Source organism: Staurois parvus, unplaced genomic scaffold (assembly GCF_062004578.1).
Source record: "Staurois parvus isolate SC_StPar_1 unplaced genomic scaffold, SC_StPar_1.0 ptg000303l, whole genome shotgun sequence".
In the NCBI taxonomy this organism is placed as follows: Eukaryota; Metazoa; Chordata; class Amphibia; order Anura; family Ranidae; genus Staurois; species Staurois parvus.
The window spans coordinates 4,367,932-4,390,884 of NW_028318099.1; the positions used below are offsets into that span (position 1 = coordinate 4,367,932).

A 22,953-nucleotide genomic window follows, 5' to 3' on the forward strand; every position below is an offset into this window, starting at 1 on the left:
GAGAGGGAGAGATTGAAGATGTGGGTGAGGGAGCAGATGAGGGAAGAGGGGGGTGACTGGAGGAGTCGAGAGGGGATACGGTCCAGGGGGCAGGTAGTGAGGCGGGCTTCTGAGAAGACCCTGGTGACTTCCTCAGTGGTAACGGGGCTGAAGGAGTGCAGAGCTGGGGGGGTTACGGTAAGCGGGGTCTTGGGTGTGGAGGGGGGCAGTGCGGTTGCGAGGTCAGAGGAGGGAAGAGATGAGGGGGAGATAGGGGGGGGAGGCTAGGTGGGGAGGTAGATTGAGAGTTGACTATGTCCTGACGGATTGCATCAATCTTGTTGTGGAAATGAGTGGCAATTTCGTGGGCGGTGAGTGAGGTACTGAGTGGAGGAGGGGGGGGAGAGAGTAGGGAGTTGAAGGTGGAGAAGAGTCGGCGAGGGCAGGAGGAGAGGGTGTTGATCAGGTTTACGAAGTAAGCCTGCTTGGCGGCGTGGAGGGAGGAGGTGTAAGTGAGGAATTAATTTTAAAGGGTGCCTTGACTGGCAAAAAGGTTGAAAAGCACGGGACTAAGCAGACAAATTCTTAGTGTTGCCATTTATTGTGGTGCTGCTGTTGGTTGCAACACTATAGATAATGATGAACAATGCTGTTCTATGCACTGTAGGACATAGCAATACTAAGGCATACACTATACATTACATAATAGGATATTTTAGCTTATCAAAGCGCTGCAGAGTATTAGCACTATTAGTTATACAGTCTAATGTCCCTCAAAAAACAAAAGAATGGGTATTTATTTAATTAGAACAAAGAACCAAAAAAGTGCAGCTACTCCCAAACAGTGACAGTACTGATCAGAAAAGGTTTATATTCTGACAGTCTAAATTATCCTCTAAACCAATCATTGTTACCAGCAGTGCTTAAAAAGAATCCCAGCATGCCATTCAGATATCATTTGCAGCAGCTGTGCATTTAATCCATCAGTAATGCCTTTGCCACAATAATGTGGCCAGCACCAATGGCTTGGCTGTCACGCATACAACACTTTATTAAGCCTATTAGCTCTACAAAGAGAATCTGATGATCTGGATTGCATGGGAACACAATGCAAACCAACACACACTTCATATGATATTCCTGCTGCACTGCAGCAAGAGAGTCCTACCAGGCCTTTCTGCATTTAGGATACTGCAAATTAGATATTCACAATCATTACTGCAAAGCAAAGTTTCAGCGATGGCTAGAACTATCCAAAATAAATCTAAAAAGGTATAAGGCTGGCCACAGACACAAGATCATTTTATCATGATTTTGGATGTACTGGAAAATTATCTGTGGCAGCAGCAGACAAAAACTGGCCACCTTATGTCATACCTTATGCTGTCATCCTAACTCAGACACTTTACCTGTAAATCCATGGGGATCAGCACAAAGGACGTCAATCATAATTTAAAAGTAACAAATCTTTATTTTTCAAACGTTCATCTCATATGTCACATTTACTATAGAGGAAATCAGACTGATAAAGGTAAACTTCCTATCACTACTATGTTTTGGTGACAAAGGAAAATAAATTTTAGCAGAAACAAAACTTGGGGGACATGATGGGAACTAGTTTATCTAGCTCTTTTTCTCCTTTTTCACATTCCAGTAATTTAACATTTTGACATTTCTTAAAGTTAATGAGAATACATTTAACAAAAGGTGAAATCAGTGGAGGTGATTGATCATTCTCAGTACCTACAACAAAAATGTGTCCTGCTGTCTGATTCTACTAAATATCAAGTACCAAGAATGACTGTTTGCCAGATACATGGGTTCAGAGAAAACGACAAAAAGTTTGGTAAACATTCCGCAGATAAGGAATACTGAAGCAAAAGCCACAATGACAGAATGGATGGCCTCTCATGGACACTTGTGATTTACTATTGTTCTAGGATACCACCCATCACATTGCTCACCAAAAAGGAACCACTTGCTGCAAGAAAGGGCAGAGTTGCACAGTGCCCAAGCAAGCTCTTATTGCAAATGACTTTCTAAAGCTCAAAGGCTACTGAAATGATATGCAAAGATGGTAAATAATATGTTCAATTATATGGGAGTAGAGCCAGCTTAGCATTCCAAAACCAACCCACAGGTACATTTAAGGCACAAAGCCTGAGTTGGGAGCCATCACCCAGCTCATGGACTACATACTTAATCTAGAAAGTGAAACAACCTATTCAACAATCATTGTCCTAGAACAGGGGTATTGTGGGCCATATCAGCATTATGGTTTCCCTCAAAGCGCTGGTTGTATCTGTAAGACTAGATGTCCAGAGCACCCCACCCCCAATTACATCAGATGTCAAGAATCCCACACCCTCCCTAACATCACCGTGCACCCCCTTTAGGGGCAGATCTGGAAAGCAGAAAGTGAAGGATCTGGAGGAGGACCAGTGGAGGAGTGGAGTCAGTTACCAGAATCTGCTGAATGCTGAGACCAGGGGAGGGAGAGATGAGGGGGTGCTGCAGCTGCAGGATTTGGTAGAGGAGTTCTATTCTCCTCTTTGCTGCTGACTGCTGAGACAAGGTGAGGGCCGAGACAAGGGGGTACCTGCAGGAACGGTGCAAGGGCCACATGAAATGGCCTGGAAGGCCGGATTTGGCCTGCAGGCCTTGTGTTTTACACCTGTGCCCAAGAACCTTGCCTTGGATACAGCCTGAGAATGCCAGAATAACAGTGTCCAAACCTCTAACAAAGGTATGTTCCTTTATGCTAAATCACCACTAAGGAAACGTATATCAATGGTAAAGATAATCTTAAACAAAATAGCATACAATACATACATTACTCATCTTAGCCACTATACCAAACTAGAAGTATTATTATAACAACATTTGCCTTTTTACCTACTTTTCATATGCAAATAAAACTTTCAAATTATGTGCATCTGTAAAAACCACACATGAAACAAACATAGAATATGCGATAAGAAGAAAAATGGTTTTAGAGGCAACCAAATGATGCGATTAAGCATATTTGTCTATCAGATGTACACAGCAATATAACATGTTTTAAGAAAGGTAAAGAGCAAAAATAGCACATGACGTCAGCTTAAACATTTGCATTTCTGGATTGTAATTAAAAATCCATTTAGCACAGGAAACTAGTTCAGAAAACTGGCAAAAATTTTAAAGGCTATGTTCACTTTTGCCAGAAAATAGCCTGTGCAGTCAAGAGGCCCTACTAAATATTAAAGAAAAATCTGTGTAGCTTTGTAAATGATCATTTTTATTGTCTCACTTGTAGGCCATTTTGATCCCCTCAGAAGCCTGACAAAAAAAAAAAACCAAACCTCTAGATAGACATCCCTCACCTAGGCTGGGACGACCTTGCCGCTGCCTGCCCCCCTTCCTCCCACAGCCCTACACATCCCAAGAGCCTACAGGACCAGTCCCACTGCAAGCTGTTGTCTCGTGCACGTGCAGTGAAGGGCCACACATTTTTGTAGATCTCAGGGTGCAGAGACCATTCCTTCAGGTTGAGGTGTTAGTGGCTTAGGAAGTCTGCCTGCCAATTGTACATGCCTGGAATGTGAGTTTCCACCCAGAAATGTGAATTTCCACCCAATAGAGTATCACATTTGTTTCTCCTAGGGCAGGGAAAGTTGATTAACCAGCCACAGGTTTGAATCAACTGAATCACCCTTTGGTGATTGGCAGACAAAGTTGTGGCTGAGGAGTCCTTCAGCAGAAGGTCATCCAAGTACCCAATTACATGAATGTTCTGGGTCTGCAGAATAACAAGAAACAGAGCAAGCATTTTTGTGAAATCTCAGCGTGCAGAGGGGAGCCTGAATAGTAGTTTGATTAGACGTATTTATGATGCCGCGCTCCTACTATAAATACTTAATACTGTATTGTATATCACTCATAAACATCCATAAACTAAATAAATTAATAATAAATATAATAAAAATCAATAGATTAATTAATGTGATAAAGTGAATGAAAAATCAAATCATGGATATGCTAAATTGTGCCATTAGTGCTCAAACAGTATTATCAATGCCATATTCCAATTTCATGATTAAATAAAGAGTCTTTTATATCTTTGTGCAAAGGTGCATACAAAAATGAACAGTCTTATATATCTTTGTGCAAAATGTGCAATGTGCAGGTGAACTCCTTAATCCCTCTTTCCAGGTGCCGTGTAGTCTCAATATGCGCTCACCTTAATATTTGCCCAAATAAATTTAGGCAAATAGACTTTTAGTCCTTCTAGGACTGGTGGGATAGTACTCCTTTATGCAGTATTCCAGATGGATGTGCAGACCTGCTCAGATCCTCCTCCTATAGTCTCCTCTCAATTCATCCACGTGGCCACTCATAGATAGATTTTTGAAAGGGGTATCAGTATCTCCTATTTCCCCTCCTGGGGACACCTCCTTCTCATATCCACCTTTCCTCAATGTTGAGTAGGTAAAAATCCCTGGCGGAGGATGTTCGGTCACCAAGGGGCAGTTCTCTTCATCACTGTTATCGCCACAGTCATTCAGTCTATTACAGATGAGTGATCCAAGATACAAACATTTGCCACTGGTGCAGGTAAATTTGCACTCTGTGAAAGCATTTGTGGCCTGAAAACCAGCTTCCTGCACACTGCTCTTCCAGCAAAGGTGAATGTCCAACCTTAACCTGTCCTGACCAGAGATGACGGATGGGCAGGAAATGGTCAGGTCACTTCCATTTTAGTCAGAGTCCATCACTATCTACCTTGCCACGCATGCAGGTACTCCACTCTGATCCACGGATCCTAAATGGCTGCTGGAATAGTGTAAGGCAGAGTCTGCTAACAGATGGGATTTAGAACAGGTCATCCATCCAACCAAAATTTGGATGCCATGATGATAAATATAAGGCAGAAATGAAGAGCTGGATATTATAGAGGTGCTTTGATTTGATATTTTCCCAACAGCAATCCCATCAGTCCAGTGTTGCCTTGATCTTTAGAGGGGTTTTCTCGTGCTGACTTTAGGCGGTGTCTGGCCTTCACCTTTTTCAGCATATCAGGTCCCTCAGGCGTGCAAACTCCCCCTGCAGTGTGTCTGCGCACACAGGCTCCTTGTCTGGGACTGGCAATCTCTCCTCCAGCCCTCTGTCTGCAGCTAGTCTACAGCTCATGAATAGTAGTGCTGCAAATCATAGGTATCTCCCACAACAAAACGCAGAAAGCGTGGATATAAAGGCAAGATGGGGGATGTGTAGATAAGCATCTTGTATGTCTACCAATGGCAAAAATTCCCTTTGTCTGAGAGAAGCAATGATAATAGGAATCACATGTGGACATTTGTTGGTTTGCACTATATTTACGAGAATCACATGTGGACATTTGTTGTCTTGCACTTTTTATATAAGTGCTGTATATCTTGGTTTATATCATTTGAGCAGCCCAATTTTTCTTAAATTCCTTTTCCATAGAATACATTTCAGCAAAAGGCTTAAGAGGAATGATTATCCTTTCAGAATTAGGCCAATGCTATGTAATGCATATTCACTTTATGTTTGGATGGGAAGAGTCTATTTTGATTTTACCAGCCTCTTAGTGCCTATAGGGGCTTGTTTTGGCTGTGGAAAATCAGGTGCTGCTAGGCAAAGACTGGTCTCCACCATGTCAAAAATGGAGAGCACTTGTCGAGAAGCCATAGCTTTTGGCTTATAAAATGCTGTAGTTGAAAAATCCTCTGCAGCTTCCTGCAATATGTGCATTCCCATTGTTTTTTCCATTTTATCCTCAAATAGGTTTGGGGGTTCCAACTCTGATTCATGAACAGAGTTAGGGGAACAGAGAAAGTGTAGCATCTCTGGCCCCTAGAAACCAAAGGTTCTAAGAGTGCAGAAAATTTTCCAAATAATTCAGACATAGTGGCAGAGAAATCTGATTTTTTTTCAGATAGGCTGCATGGTGTGCACCTTAGTGGGAGCTAAATTCAGAGGAGTGGAGTGGTGTCATAACAGAACATCAGAACAGAACAGAACAGAACACAGCTATCACCCTGTGCTGTGTTTTGAATTTTCTGTCGACTATCAGCAGACCAAGTTAGTCAGCAATGTTTGTCCCAAGTAGAAATACTAATACTAATGTTGAAAGTAGAAATATCTCACTATGCTGCCAACAGAATGTGACTTGTGGCATTCTCAGCTTTACCCTGCATGTATAGTGAAATTTCCTATTCCTAGATTTTAGGAACACCCTGTAATTAAATTAAATAAAAATATTTTCTAATTTTGCAAATACTATGCTGCTTGGGTACCCATTTGTGACACCTTTTGCTTGAGACATCTGTTTCTATGCATTTATGAGTTACATACAATCACTAGATCTACACCTTATTGATTGATGTGTCAGAAAAACTCTTGCTTGGATTAGAAGAATTATTTTTCCTGGTTTCAGATTTTTTTAATTTATTTATTGACTATCACAGCTTCAAGCAGCCCTGCCCCCATCCCTCCCAACTCTAACCATATCCAGCCTATCCCCCCACCCTGCCCAGCTTCATCCATGTCCCACCCAGCCCAGGAAAATCTGTGATGCTGTTCTCATTCTTGAGAGCTCCAACAGCAATGTGCTTCAGCTCTTCCTATCCTCCTAGCCTTGCAGGAGCAACGGAGCGCTGTAAGAGTGCCTCTAAATAAACATCTTTTACACATTTTACATATATCCATGTACTAGATTAGTATGGTGTAATGGCTTGCATGGAGGTAATTGAAAGCAAGCATTTCCTTCCACTTTAAAGCAGAACTTCACCCAAAAGGTGAAGTTCCGCTTTAAGTCCTCCTCTCCCATATTTGGCATGTAGTTTTTTTGTGGGGGAGCGGGTACCTAATTTTGACAGGTACTCACTCCCACTACTGTTCAGATTGGAGTTCTCCTCCCCCCCTCCCCAAAGTCTTCTGGGACACGTCACAGGTCCCAGAACACTAAGGGACCATTCACAAAGCGCAGCGTGACTCGCGCATGCTCGGTGGGTAGCTTGATTTGAAGCCAAAAGCAGCATAGCTGGATTCCCACAGTTAGGCTGCCAGTGCCGGGAACTCAAAGGCTAGTTAGGAAATAGCCCATGTGAGGACAACGCTGGATCACTAGACAGGTGTCCTATTATTAAATGTCAGCAGGTACAGTATTTGTAGCTGCGGACTTTTATTTTTTTTCCACTGAGAACAGCCACTTTAATGAATGGAAAAAGGTGCAAGAGAATATTTACAGAAAAAAAATTACATAATAGATAACAGCAGTAAAATAAATAGGTTTAAAAATAAAGTGTTCTTAAAGTATAACTAAAAGGCAAACTTTTTTTTTTCTTTGTTTTGTATATAGTGGAGAAGGATTGGAACCCCTGTTGGGGTTTTTTTTATTGCTGTCTGTGTTCCTATTAGGAAGATTCACGTTCTCTATTTGTCATATTTACTGTTCTCTTTAAAATTGAAAGTAAAAATTTTGGGTTGTCCCCAGAATAGTAATAGAGGGGATACCTTCTACTAGGGACACTAGTTCTGGTGTCAACCAGGAACTCCCTCATTTTGGAGGGATTTCCTCTCACTTCCTGTTTTGGCTATAGGACAGGGAGTGTAGGGAAATCTCCCCAATAGGACACAGATGACAAAAAAAAAAAAAACCTGAGAGAGGTTATAAACCACTCTTAGAATTCCCTTCCTAGTTCTGATGGGGATGAGAACAGCCATCTCTACCAGTCCCTGAAGGGGGTGTTAACAAAACTAACAAACATGTGCTGAAGGGGCTTTGAAGTATTTTATGATGTTCATCAGCAGACACATCCTTAGGCTCCATGCACACTAGCATTTTTTTAAGCTCAAAAAATGCTGGATAAAAAAAACCCACTGGTAATAGTGTTGTTTAGAAGTGTTTAGGAGCATTAGCGGTTTATTAGAGTTTTTACAGTACATGTAGAAACAAAAAAAGAAAAAGCTAGAAAAAAGATGTTAGTAGCAGTTTAGTAGCATTTTGCATTATTTTTTTTTCTGCTAGAAAAATGCGCCAAAAAACTCTACAAAAACTATTTTTTTTCTCCTCCTAGAAGCTGAAGCTCAAAAATCGCTAACAGCATAAAGTAGTGTGCATGGACACATAGGACAACACTCTTTAGCTTTTAGGAGCAGAAAAAAAAGGTTATTAACAGCATCTAGAAGCTTAAAATAAATGCTAATGTGCAATGTCTAAATGCAACTATTTTTCCTTTGGACAAGGTTTTACAATTTAAAAACCAATATATTGCACAGAATGAACTTAAAACTTGGTAGATACCAAACATGATATAAATAAATCATATTTAGCCTTCTGCTATTCATAAAAGACAATATGAGGAGACATAGTGGAAACCACAACCCTCATTAGAATAAGGGAGCCCCCAAATATCCACCCCCTTCTAGAGGAATGAGTACAGGGGGGCAATAATACCACTTACTGATTTCTGAAAAGGTAAATAAATGCAAACACTTTGAAAAGGCCTCTTTAATAACATTTTTGTTATTTTGTTTATTGTAATGTAACCAATGTCCCTGATGTAACTCCATTGTTTATCTTGGCACTGAGCAATGAAAATCTATTGTCAGTCACAAATGACAAGACATGTTGTACACCCTTCACTAAATGTCAGACTACTAATGCTGTGATGATGTAAACACAATGCTGAAGAACCCAAATTTGGTCAATGACATCACCATGAACCCTGCCTGTTTGGTCAATGGCATTACTCAGGATCCTTGCCTGCCAGAAATTCAGGTGGGCAAATGGCAACACTAGTTTGGTGGGTCTATGAGAAGACTGGGTTCGCCTTGAACCAACGTATGACATGGTCCTGAATCTCAATCCTAGTCAGCAACAAGCTGTTTGAAGCCCACTTGTAAACAATTCATGGCTTTAGCCATGCCAGATGAAGACCATGGTGAGTCCATGTGGTCTGGCCCTTAAAGGACAGTTGATCATTAACTATCACACTGATTGACATATTTGTCTGTCTATAGCCATTTTAAAGATAATAGTAAAAACATTAACTCTTTTAACAAGTAAGTCAAGGTTTTTTGTTTTTCATGCAATCTTATTTCCAAATATGATAGAACAGGTGTGGCTAACAGGTATATTTAAACATTCAAACTAAGGAAATTAAGACAGGCAAAGGGCACACACAAACGGTTCTCTGTTTCGCAGCATACAAGTCACAAATGTCTATGACAAAGCACTCATTCAGCAAGAAGATAAGCACAGCAAGAATAATGTACTAGTGGATGAACAGCAGGAACCGTGCTTTCTCAAAGACAAAATCAGGCAGAATTGTGGATCTTTTATCCATCTTCATTTGCAGCCTCATCATGAAATACTTGATTTTTTTTTTGGTGAGTCACACCGGAAGTTGTCTGCATTTTAAAAAGTGAAATAGGCCACAGCTGTGATAGAATTTCCACATCCTATTTATAACCTCCTGAATTGTGCTGCTGCTGAAAGCAGATCACTCAATATAAAAAAAGAGAAAAAAAAGGGGATTTAACTATTACAGAAGGGTTCCATTTAAAGCCGAACTCCAGGCAAACCAATAAATACACAGATGTAAGACGTATAAGCAAGCTGTTTTATCCACCAAATGATTTGTACTTCTGTTCCTCCATTTCTGAGATTTACAATGCTCTGCTACACAGCACAGTCCTACCTGGTTGGGTAGTTGATCCAATGTTCCACTGCTTCAGATTCCCACACATTTACTTCCTCAAATTTGGCAACACATTTTCACTATGTTTTGTTAATATGCTCTGCTTGTGTTACACATTTCACAGAGCCTGCTGTCTGCTAACAGGCTGCAAATTAGAAATTGAAAGTAAACCAAAGGAATGAGCAGAAGAGAATCCACAAAGCAAGCAGGGAATCCATGAAGTTGTAGAAAGATGATCAGCAGACAGGCAGAAATCAATGCATGAATGGAGAATTTTCAAGTAAGTTTATATTGGATTGTCAAAAATAGCAAATTTTTATTGACATTAGAATGCTTATGGTATAAAATGAAAGTGAATGCTGTGACTTCAGATCTCCTTTTAAACTAGATGACATGGTTTATTATAATTATACTTTAAAAACCTACCTCCGCCTCCTCTCTACAGTTTGTGGCATTGCCTGTTTAAAAAGATCAGGGTAGATACAGTTTTTTTAATTTTGCCAGGACATGTGATCCATAAACCCTGACTCCCCTGTGTCAGAGAGCAGCTGCTGCAGGGGAGAGAAGGGAGTGCTAATAACGAAGGGGCAATGAGTGTCAGTGTGTGACATCACAGCGCCGGGAATTCACATCTGTTGTTTAGCGCTCCCTACAGGGGGACCAGCAGCTGCTGGATCATGTGACTGCCCCAGATTAAAAATGAGGTTTTACAAAGATCTTTTTTTATACAAGCTATGCAGCTTAGGTGGGAGGAGGAGGGAGGCAGTGTTTTTAAGAATAACTGTAATTAGCCTTTACTACCACTTTACGTAAATTATGTTTTAAATATTCTTTTTAAAGCCAAACTCCAGGGAGCTAAAACAATGGCCTAGCACTGCAAGGGTTAAATGCATTTTTTTTTAGGGTACCAGTAAAAAGCACTTTACTTGCCTTATCTTTGCTCCCTGACAATAGTGTGTGCATGTCAAGACTAGTTTCTCAGAATTTCAAACAGATTATAAAGTAACAGTACATACAGTCATGGCCGAAATTGTTGGCACCCTTGATATTTTTCCTGAAAATCAAGTATTTCACACAAAAAAGGTATTGCATTAACACATGTTTTGCTATACACATGTTTATTCCCTTTGTATGTATTGGAACAAATATAAAACAGAGGCAGAAAAGCAAATATGACATAATGTCACACAAAACCCCAAAAATGGGCTGGACAAAAGTATTGGCACCCTTAACTTAATATTTGGTTGCACACCCTTTGGAAAACATAACTGAAATCAGTCGCTTCCTATAACCATCAATAAGCTTCTGACACCTCTCACCCGGAATTTTGGACCACTCTTCCTTTGCAAACAGCTCCAGGTCTCTCTTATTGGAAGGACACCTTTTCCCAACAGCAATTTTAAGATCTCTCCACAGGTGTTCAATGGGATTTAGATCTGGGCTCATTGCTGGCCACTTCAGAACTCTCCAGCGCTTCTTTGCCATCCATTTCTGAGTGCTTTTTGACGTATGTTTGGGGTCATTGTCCTGCTGGAAGACCCAGGATCTTGGACGCAAACCCAGCTTTCTGACACTGGGCCCTACAGTGCGACCCAAAATCCTTTGGTAATCCTCAGATTTCATGATGCCTTGCACACAGTCAAGGCACCCAGTGCCAGAGGCAGCAAAACAACCCCAAAACATCATTGAACCTCCACCATATTTTACCGTAGGTACTGTGTTTTGTTCTTTGTAGGCCTCATTCCGTTTTCGGTAAACAGTAGAATGATGTGCTTTACCGAAAAGCTCTATCTTGGTCTCATCTGTCCACAAGACGTTTTCCCAGAAGGCTTTTGGCTTACTCAAGTACATTTTGGCAAACTGTAGTCTTGCTTTTTTATGTCTCTGTGTCAGCAGTGGGGTCCTCCTGGGTCTCCTGCCATAGCGTTTCATTTCATTTAAATGTCGACGGATAGTTCGCGCTGACACTGATGCTCCCTGAGCCTGCAGGACAGCTTGAATGTCTTTGGAACATGTTTGGGGCTGCTTATCCACCATCCGGACTATTCTGCGTTGCAATCTTTCATCAATTTTCCTCATCCGTCCACGACCAGGGAGATTAGCTACAGTGCCATGGGTTGCAAACTTCTTGATAATGTTGCGCACTGTGGACAAAGGCAAATCTAGTTCTCTGGAGATGGACTTGTAACCTTGAGATTGTTGATATTTTGCCACAATTTTGGTTCTCAGGTCCTCAGACAGTTCTCGTCTCCTCTTTCTGTTGTCCATGCTTAGTGTGGCACAGACAGACACACAATGCAAAGGTTAAGTGAACGTCTCTCCTTTTTATCTGCTTTCAGGTGTGATTTCTATATTGCCCACACCTGTTACTTGCCCCAGGTGAGTTTACAGGAGCATCACATGCTTGTAACATTCTTATTTATCCGCAGTTGTGAAAGGGTGCCAATACTTTTGTCCAGCCCATTTTTGGAGGTTTGTGTGACATTATGTCGAATTTGCTTTCTTTCCTCCCTTTTTTTGTTTTGTCCCAATACACACAAAGGGAATAAACATGTGTATAGCAAAACATGTGTTAATGCAATACGTTTCGTGAGAAATACATGATTTCCTGGAGAAATATCAAGGGTGCCAACAATTTCGGCCATGACTGTATATATGCTGCAACTCTGCAGCTTTAAAAAAAAAAATAAAACCATATTCCAGAATTAGAGAAGACAGCCCACACAAAGTCTTGGGTCACTGAACCATTTGAAAAGATGAACTTCAGGGTCCCCATTTTAAGTTAAGAGATCTAAATAACTGGGCAATTTAAGTCCAAAATATTTACCTAAATAATTTAGAAAGAGACATTACTCTTTACAGGGTACTTTATGAGCCCTGTACAAAAATAGCATATCACTCTCATACAAATTATTATTATTATTATTTTAACTGGACAGCTAATATCTTATTCAATTCTTGTCATACTCAAAAGGCCAGGATCTTCATAATGTACGGAAATATAATTAGGGATAGATGGCAGCACTGACTGATCCACCTAGTAAGATAACATTTTGAAGAGGCCCCTTTCATTAATCCTTACTTTCTGTTTTAGTGCCATAATATAAAATTACAACTAATCATAATTACAAGTCAAGATGTGGATGTGACATCCAATAGTCTGTAATCAGTTAGCCAACACTTTAGCGTGACTGTTAAAAGTCCAACCCAACTATTAAAATGGCCCTACAGAATTCACACATTTGAATGATGTTGCCGGGTTTGGGTATTTAAGTTATCAGGGTTTCACATTCTGAGTCTGGTAGGTAGCCAGCTTTGCGAAAGAATATTTGTGTTTACTTTCTACAAGTAGACGTTCAGAGAAAGCCATGGAGAATGCACTAATATTTATTTATTTATTACCGGTACTTCTATAGTACTGTCAGTTTACGCAGTGCTTTACATACATACATTGTACATTCACATCAGTCCCTAACCCTCAAGGGGTGTACAATCAAAAATTCCTAACTCACATACATACAGATACTAGGACCAATTTAGACAGGAGTCAATTAACCTACCAGCATGTCTTTGCAGTGTGGGAGGAAACCGGAGTACCCAGAGGAAACCCACGCAAGCACAGGGAGAACATGCAAACTCCAGGCAGATGGTGCAGTGGTTAGGACCTTTGTACTGCCAGGCAGAAGTGCTAACCATTTAGCCTCTGTGCTGCCTCTGATATAGATCTAAATCTTGAGATGGCAAGTATAAAGCAGAATATGGGCTGAGTTATTCAGTGCAAAAGAACACTCAAAAGTACACTCATAAGTATTACTGGTTGTGCTGGTTGGTTTGACCCATGGCATGTATGATGCTACATAGCCATTTAGATTTTGAGGTTGTAAACCCTTACAGAAATGAATGTAGAAAGAGTTACAGTTGCAAGAAAAAGTATGTGAACCCCTTGGGATTACGTGGAGTTTTGCATGAATTGGGCATAAAATGTGCTCTGAACGTCATCTAAGTCACAACAATAGAAGAACACAGTCTGCTGAACATAATACTACACAAACATTAGATGTTGCTATGGTTTAATTGCACATAACATGTAAACATTCACAGTGCAGGGAGGAAAAAGTATAACTGGTTGACCCTCCTTTGGCAGCAATAACCTCAGCCAAACGTTTCCTGTAGTTGCAGATCAGACCTGCACAACGATCTGGAGTAATTTTGGACCACTCCTCTTCACAAAACTGTTTCAGTTTAGCAATATTCTTGGGATGTCTGGTGTGAATCGCTCTCTTAAGGTCATGCCACAGCATTTCAATCAGGTTGAGGTCAGGACTCTGACTGGGCCACTCCAGAAGGCGTATTCTGTGCTGTTGCAGCCATTGTTTTGTTGAATTACTTGTATGCTTTGGGTCATTGTCCTGTTGCATCACCCATCCTCTGCGGAGCTTCAGTTGGCAGACAGATGGTCGTACGTTTTCCTGCAAACTGTCTTGATAAACTCTGGAATTCATTTTCCCATCAATGACAACAATCCGTCCAGGCCCTGAGGCAGCAAAGCAGCCCCAAACCATGATGCTCCCTCCGCCATGTTTTACAGTGGGGATGAGGTTTTGATGTTGGTGTGCTGTGCCTTTTTTTCTCCACACATAGTGTTGTGTGTTCTTCCCAAACAACTCAATCTTGGTTTCATCTGTCCACAGTATATTTTGCCAGTAGTGCTGTGGAACATCCAGGTGCTCTTTTGCAAACTTCAAACGTGCTCCCATATTATTTTTGGACAGCAATGGCTTCCTCCGTGGTGTCCTCCCATGTACTCCATTCTTGTTTAATGGTTTCCTTATTGTAGATGTGTCAACAAAAATGTTAGCATGTGCCAGAGATTTCTGTAGGTCTTTAGCTGACACTCTGGGATTCTTCTTTACCTCATGCAGCATTCTGCGCTGTGCTCTTGCAGTCATTTTTACAGGACGACCACGCCTAAGGAGAGTAGCAACAGTGCTAAACTTTCTCCATTTGTAGACAGTCTGTCTTACCGTGGACACATGAACATCAAGGCTTTTGGAGATACTTTTGTAACCCTTTCCAGCTTCATGCAAGTCAACAATTCTTGATCGTAGGTCTTCTGAGAGCTCTTTTCTGCGAGGCATGGTTCACATCAGACAGTGCTTCTTGAAACCGGTAAACTCAAAACAGGTGTGTGTTTTTTAAGGGCAGGACAGCTGTCAGCAACACATCCAATATCATCACACTGATTGGAGTCAAGGTTGGCTCACTCCTGGCTCCAATTATCTCTGGGAGAAGTCATTAAGCTAGGGCCTCACATACTTTTTCCTCCCTGCACTGTGAATGTTTACTTGTTATGTGCAATTAAACCATGGCAACATCTAATGTTTGTGTAGTATTATGTTCAGCAGACTGTGTTCTTCTATTGTTGTGACTTAGATGCCGTTCAGAGCACATTTTATGCCCAATTCATGCAAAACTCCACGTAATCCCAAGGGGTTCACATACTTTTTCTTGCAACTGTATACCTATGTGGTAACAGTTAAACTTTCTAAATAAAAGGCCAGCAGCACAAACTGAAAGTGGGGTTCCACAAAACCATTGAAGGGGATAACACTAGAAGCCACACTACAGGCGAAAAGCAATACCAAGAACATGTTTTACATGGCTTCAAATGTCTGAAGTTCTGTTCGCTTCCATTATTTCTTGCCTTGACTTCTGTAGCAAAGTGATTTTTTTTTTAGTGTATACCTATGGCATACAAACAATTGTTAATGTTCAATGTTCACTGGGGGGTAGATTGTGTGAGCAAGTGCTGTATGCATCACTGTGGTACTTACAGTGGCAAGAACAAGTACATGAACCCCTTAGAATTACCTGGTTTTCTGCACTAATTTGCAATAAAATGTGATCTGATTCTCATCTAAGTCACAATAAACAAACATAATGCGCTTAATATGATAACATACAAACAATTCTAATTTCTCATGTCTTTATTGAGCACACCCATTAAAACTTCACAGTGCTGGAGGAAAAAGTAAGAGAACCCACAGACTGATTACTTTAAAGAAAGTGAATTGGAGTCAGTAGTTTGCACACCTGGAGTTCAATTAATGAAATGAGCTTGGAGGTGTGATTTAGAGCTACTTTAATTGAAAAAAGACATTCAAACATTTTAAGATTGCTGTTTATAAGAAGCATCGGCTGATGTGAAGCATGCCTTGCAAAAAGAAGCTCTCTGAAGGAGTAGTCGACAGGCATAGGGCTGAAAATGGATACGCAACAATCTCGAAGTGTTTTAAGTATCCATCAGTCAGCAATTAGACAAATTAACTAGAAATGTAGACAGTCAGAGTGGCTGTCCACCAGCTGAAGCTTAGTAGAAGTTAGGTAATGCAGCAGGACAATGACCCGAAGCATCAGCGTAAATCCACCACAGACAAGCTACAAAATAACATTTTCCTTTTCTGAAGTTAACGAATCCTTAGGTGAGGTGGCTGCACCAATTTTCTTTTATTTGGCTTTTTCCCTCTATTTTACCTTGTGATCTGGCCAGTAACACACTTCTGGTATTAGTGAGACACCATTCTGGATGACTGAGAACAGGAGGCACAGCAGACAGCAGCAGTGTCAGTCTGCAGTCTCGGGGGGGGGAGTATAGGGGTAAATATATTAGCAAATTTAGATAAACTAACAAATTGAAGCCAAATTCCAAATCAATCTTCATACCGGTTACAGCAAACCTTTTTTTGTATTTTGGGATAAAGGTTTTACATGGATAAATAAAAGTCGATCATTTTAACCTCCTCTGACAGGGTAAAATGGTCTGTCTCATGCATGTAAACTGATACATTCTGCTGGACAGTTTTTGCTTTTGAAAAACAGACATGCTGTCTGGATCACCAGATGAAAATAGCCTAAAAAAGGAAATTTATACAGCCATCACATCTAAGAATTGGTAAGCTGCAATATAATAAATATTTGCTTTTAGGTTTAACACTGAACTGGACTCCAGGTGTACAAACTGACTCCAATTAGCTTTTGCTGAAGTAATTAGTCTGTTGGTTTACATACTTTTTCCTCCAGCACTGTGAATGTTTAATGGGTGTGTTCAATAAAGACACAAAAAAATAGGATTGTTTTTGTGTTATGGGCTTAAGCATATTGTTTGTCTATTGCTGTGACTTGACGATCAGACCACATGTCATGGCAAATTAGAGTAGAAAACCAGTTAGCATCAAGGGGTTTACATACTTTTTCTTGCCACTATATATTGTATTCCTGTGTCTGTAAATAGTTAGAGAAACACAGCATTCTTGTTTAGAATGGGATTTTGGTATTTTGTTACTAAACCCAGGACCCTGCGTTCACTATGTCTGTTCTCCCACAGTACACAGAACAAGGAAATGCAATTATTGTAGTAAATATAAACTGCTAAATACCTTTTCTCATCAGCATATATAGCAGTCTTGTGACTTCTATCAGTGTCTGGCCATGCACTGGTTAAAGCTAGTAGGAGGAGTTATTCTCCTCTGACTGTTCTATGAGGCTGCATGACCCCTGACCCTCTGTCTGGACAGTGCTGATTGGCCCTGTGCTGATCACATGCACCCTCCCAAAGAAAAAAAAAAAGCTAGCAATACACAGCAAACTGGGCATGTGCAGAGTGCCTCCAATAGCTCTGTACTGTACCAGCTCTGTATCAGCAGATGGATTGGGGACTGTGGATAAAGGGGAGGATCAGAGAAGATAGGTTCAAAAAGCTTTTTTACACAAAAGGGATGATTAACACCTTAGGTTCCACACTGAGCATCACAAGCATGCTTTACTGTATATACAGACTGATGTTACTGTTGTGAGTTTAGTAACACTAACATAAAATTCTCTCTTTTCATCTGCAGGAGATTGGACATGGGCACAAAAAAAAAAAAGAAAAAAGGGGGGCCACACCCACCTCTAACCTTCCTGCTAATTTGTAACATACAATATGAAAAAAAAACAAAATGTGGAGAAAGTGTTGTATCACTTAATGAACTCCATAAAAGGATTTTATGGCAAGCACAAAAATACCATTTCTTCTTTATCACCCATTAAGTGACACAATGTTTCTGATTTATGAACTTTGGGTCGTTCAAGCAGTTGACAAAAAATGGAGGCATGGCTAAGCATTAGCAAAACATGGCTCCACAAAACCATCAAAAATAAGAGCTCTCAAGCCTCCTGAAAGAATGCAACTTAACTACCAGCTAGCAAACAAACATATCCACCCAGTAAACACAGCAGAAGGCCAAGCAAAGCACAATCACATTCAACCAACCTGAGACAGAGTGGTCTGATGGCCAAGGCCCAGGCATACTCACCACTCAAACGAAGTGAACTCAGACAGGAAGGAGAAACCACTTTACCAAACGTCACATATGAGAAATACAAAGGTGAATCAACCCAAAATACACATGATGTACCCTACATTCTCAAGATATCAATGGCAATCAGTGCCTTAGATTGAGTGGAAGGAAAGCACTTAACAGCACAGAGAAAGTAAAAGATTGTCTGATGAGAACACCAGGTTCAAAACTTCAGAGAAATAAGTTCACAAAAATAACCCCTGACACAAAATTGTGACATTTAATGTCCACAAAGGATGCAGAATGAAAATTGGCAAGGCAGATGCTTGGAACCTGGAAAACAGAAAAACACCAAAGAACTCACAAGAAATGGAAACAAGAAGAGAGATCATTCAGAAAGTGAATACACAAACCCCAGTTCTCATACTAGCAAAATTAGGATAGTGTGTGCAAGGGCAAGACCCCTGTAAACCCCCGATATTAGAATGGGGTACCAAATCCAAAAGTCCCCCAGCCCACAACAGTTTTACACCAATAGCTACCCAGAAAGCAAACAAACATTAAAAACCCTATCCTCCCATGGAACCATTGGCCCCTCTGATCCATAAGGAGTTCTAAAATATCAATGAGCAAAGTAAAATGACTGGCATACTAAGTCCTCAGGAATTCATCAGTAGCTTGCAAATCCAACACATTGATCTTTAAGTCAGTCCCCTCAAAATTCTGATGTTTCTGGGATCCAACAAGGAGGAAAGGCATGAGTGAGATAATCGACCCCCATGCTGGCACAAGAATGGCTCCCCAACTGGCATCAAAATGCATATTTCAAATTAATTGTATACCCCCATTCCAGGGAATGTCAACATAACGCAAAGACAAGCAAAGAAAATAATGCCACATCCCTTTGTCATAACTGAAAAACATAAGCACGATGACAGGCAAATTTACCTCTCCACCCCTCACCTCACCCCTTCAGTCTCCGCCCGTATCTTCCACCTACTGAATGACAGACTGGATGTCTCTCCATTTCCTCAAACTGAACCTTTCGAAAACAGAGTTCCTAATCTTCCCCCAGCCCGCGCCCCCCCTCTCCATCACGACCAACAACGCCACCATCAGTCCCACCCCGCAAGCCAAAGTCCTAGGTGTCACTCTAGACTCAAACCTGTCCTTCCAACCCCATGTCCAATCGTTGGCAAACTCATGCAGGCTCCACCTCTGCAACATCTCCAAAATACGTACGTTCCTAACCCCAGACACTACTAAAAAACTCGTTCACTCCCTCATTATTTCACATCTGGACTACTGCAACTCCCTTCTCACCGGCCTACCTCATCACAGACTCTCCCCACTTCAGTCTATCCTGAACTCAGCGGCAAGACTCCTCTACCTTACCAACCGCTCCTGCCACCCCCCTCTGTCACTCCCTCCACTGGCTCCCGATTGCCCAACGCATTAAATTCAAACTACTAACACTGACATACAAAGCCATTCACAACGCTGAACCAAACTACCTCACCGACCTGATACCCAAATACCACCCAACCCATAATCTTCGCTCCTCACAACACCTCCTACTTTCTAACTCCCTGGTCTCAACCTCCTACGCCCAACTGCAAGACTTCTCCGGGACTTCCCCCATCCTCTGGAACTCACTACCCCAATCCATCAGACTGTCACCTACCCTTCTCACCTTTAGGCGCACCCTGAAAACCCATCTCTTCAGGGAAGTCTGCCCCACCCTCACCTAACAGCCGATCTCCTCCACTCCTCCTACCACTCCATCCCCCACAGCCACTTCCTCCTGTACCACTATACACTCCCTCCTAGATTGTAAACTTGAAACAGCAGGGCCCTCGAACCCCTCGTGTATTGTTTTGTTACTGTATTGTCTCATGTTCTGTCCCCCACTATAATGTACAGCGCTGAGCAAACCTTTCTGGCGCTATATAAATACTGTATAATAATAATAATAGTAAGCAAGACTCACACCTCCCAGAGTGCCATGAAAAAAGGCAACTGCCCCCACTTACCATTGATCTCACCCATGAGGGCAAATCTTCATGGTGAGGAAGGTTTGATTGCAGTGCTGGCCCACCTGGTAAGCCAAGGCAGGGGTCATAGGAACTATACGTTGCATATGCATTCAGGGACAAAAGCCTGGTATGCAGGCATTCCGGACATACAGTCTTACCAAAGAGATCTAATCTAAAAAGATATCCCTATTGTAACAAACAGTCCCTGTGGGTCGAAGGTAGAGTCGTAAATGGGGTTTACCTGCTGTCTAGACTATGGAGTCTAGGCAGATACACTGGTGGTGGATCTGTGTAGCATCATGCAGAAATTAGACACTGATCACCCACTTTCCCATGCTTGGAGTATAACGTAGGTCTTCTATGGGATGAGTAGATGGTACTGTGTGTGTAAAGCTCACCAGACACACTGCAATCTGATCATAAGATCTCCTTTAGATTTATCAACAGATATCTAGTGCCACTGCTTGGCTGACTAGTAATTGTAAAGTTGAAAACATTCAGACTGACATTACAGAGAGAAATACTTCTTGCAGATTGTGCTGTAACAGCCAGAAGGTCCAAGCTGACCCCAAAATGTTTCATAACTAGCCAGGAAGCTAAATGTTTTATGTACTGGATTGTGCTGACACAGACCCCTGTATGGGAAATTACTTTGCTTTGTACTTGATACAACACTGAAAAATAAAACACGGGCAGGACGCCCTTAAAGTGGGACTGAAGGCAAACATTTTCTAATTTTGGATACAGCAAGGGAGAGTTATGACCCCTGTCTATTTTTACGCTATTTGTGTCCCATTGGGGAGATTTCCATTCAGTCCCTGTCCCATAGCCACAACAGGAAGTGAGGGAAATCTCTCATAATCACCAGAACTAATGTTCTCATTGGGAGATTTTCCCTCTGTGCCACTTCTGGTGGGATTTTCTTTTACTTTCAGTGATAATGATCACCAGGACAAATAGCAAGGTTGAATCTCCCCTAATGGGGACACAGACAGCAATAAAAACCTGACAGGTGTTCTAATCTCTTCCCACTCTATTTAGAATAACATAACTGAAAGCAAAACCTTTTTTTTTTTTACAAAACGTACTTTGGCATCTGGACTTTCTGCAAGTTCTACGTTTGGAGTTGACCCCTGATATATATTCAATAAGGTGCAGTCAATTGAATTACAAAACTGTTGTAAATAGCAGAGGAGAGATCTATAGATCGACAAAGCAACACAACCCTTAGTAATGAAATTAAAGCAAGTTTCAGAAAAGTCTTCAAGAGATGAATTTTATCAATCGATGCCAAAATACTAGTTCAATAGCAGCATTAAAAGAAAATAACATTATGGGGGGATTTACTAAAACTGGAGAGTGCAAAATCTGGTGCAGTTCTGCACAGAAATCCATCAGCTTCTAGGTTTTATTGTCAAGGTTTAACTGAACCAGCAGAAGTTAAAAGCTGATGGGCTACCATGTATAGCTGCACCAGATTCTGAGTGCCCCAGTTTTAGTAAATCTCCCCCATGTATGCATGTCAGCTCACAAGCTTCAAAAGTTATCCAAGTATGACAGTCTTGCCACACATACAATCCAAACAAGATGTGGTCTAATTGTAATTCTACATTTTGTTTTTCTGATATTCTCATGTAAAGGAGGCTATATCCATCCCCTATGTCAACACTAGCTTTCCTAAATATAATTAGGACCATAAAACCACTACCTGTTCCATCCATCTGGCATTTGAAAGGTAGGTAAAAAGGGGAAACTGGCTAAGGAACTTTAGAGTTTATCCAAACTTTCTTATAAAAATCAACAAAATGATGGCACTTACAGCCACTGCAAACTGTTCCCTGTGCCGTGGCTTTGGAAATCTGAACCCTTTGAGACCCCACTACCACCACTGCTGCAGCTGTTAGCAGCTTCAGTTGCTCTGGAGGTTAATACAAGCGAAGGGACCTCTCATAGGCACTCATCAAGAGTGCCAACCATTCCCACCTTTCCACCCCTTCCTCCTATTTATGGAAGCTCCTATTGATGAAAAGTGATCCATGAATGTAGAACGGATGAATTAATGAAAGATCCACTCCATTCATAACTCGCTTTTTGTTCATGGATGCAATAGCACAGCTTCTATGAATGGAGGAGGAGGGCACAAAGGGCAGGCCCAGTTTATGTCAGGTCCCTCATTGTATTTACCCTGCAGCACCAGAAGAAAAAGGCTGTGGGGGTTGGGGGAATAAAAGGACTTTGGTTTCAACTAAAATCGCAGCCAACAGCACAAAGGACACTTTGCATTAACTGCAAGCCAGTATGATCTGAGAGACTGCATTTGTGTTCGGAGTCGCACAGTAACCCATTGATGGCTAATAGGAAGATGTGGGCAATTTCAATTCCTGTTGTCTCTAACAAATTAAAGGTGGCAGATCCCTCTCAAATGCATGCTGTCATGGAATATAGGTGCATAAAATATCTTTTTACCTGACTGCCTTCATGCATCTTCCCATTATCTGTACGGACACTTGACTTGGGTTGCTTTGATTGCAAGATACCAATTCCATGTCTGGTTGAGCCATCAAACATCTTCTTGTCCATGTGATGCTGGAGATCTCGGGAAGAGGCAGCATTTTCCTCCAGTTCTGTAGCTCTGTGAGGGTAGTTCTCTTTATTATTGTCATCTCTGCTAATTAAAAAATACAATAATAAGAATACAGTCATTAGCCTTTGCTAGACTAAGTCCCCAGTAACCTTTCACATCTTTCAGTGGCAGAGTGCTGCTCAGCGTAAGGTATTTTCTAGGTTTATTTGCTTACCATATTATGCGCAAAAAGATCATTTCATTCTTGTTCTATCAAGTCTAAAACCTATCTGCACAGTAGAGGGATTTTAGAGAAAATCTAAGACACG

The 22,953-nt window shown here is 41.2% G+C and overlaps 1 protein-coding gene across 6 annotated transcripts in view; it reads right to left on the bottom strand.

Moving 5' to 3' along the window:
* Nucleotides 1-22,953, bottom strand: part of FAM13C (family with sequence similarity 13 member C) — a 185,134-nt gene that overhangs the window by 112,011 nt on the left and 50,170 nt on the right. For 4 of the 6 annotated variants that reach the window (XM_089683151.1, XM_089683156.1, XM_089683157.1 and 1 more), the window contains exon 3: nt 22,528-22,729. In XM_089683151.1, the coding sequence (XP_089539277.1) occupies nt 22,528-22,729 (202 nt within the window). The remainder of the gene's footprint in view (nt 1-22,527; nt 22,730-22,953) is intronic. The other 2 variants (XM_089683152.1, XM_089683154.1) reach the window with 1 other exon arrangement.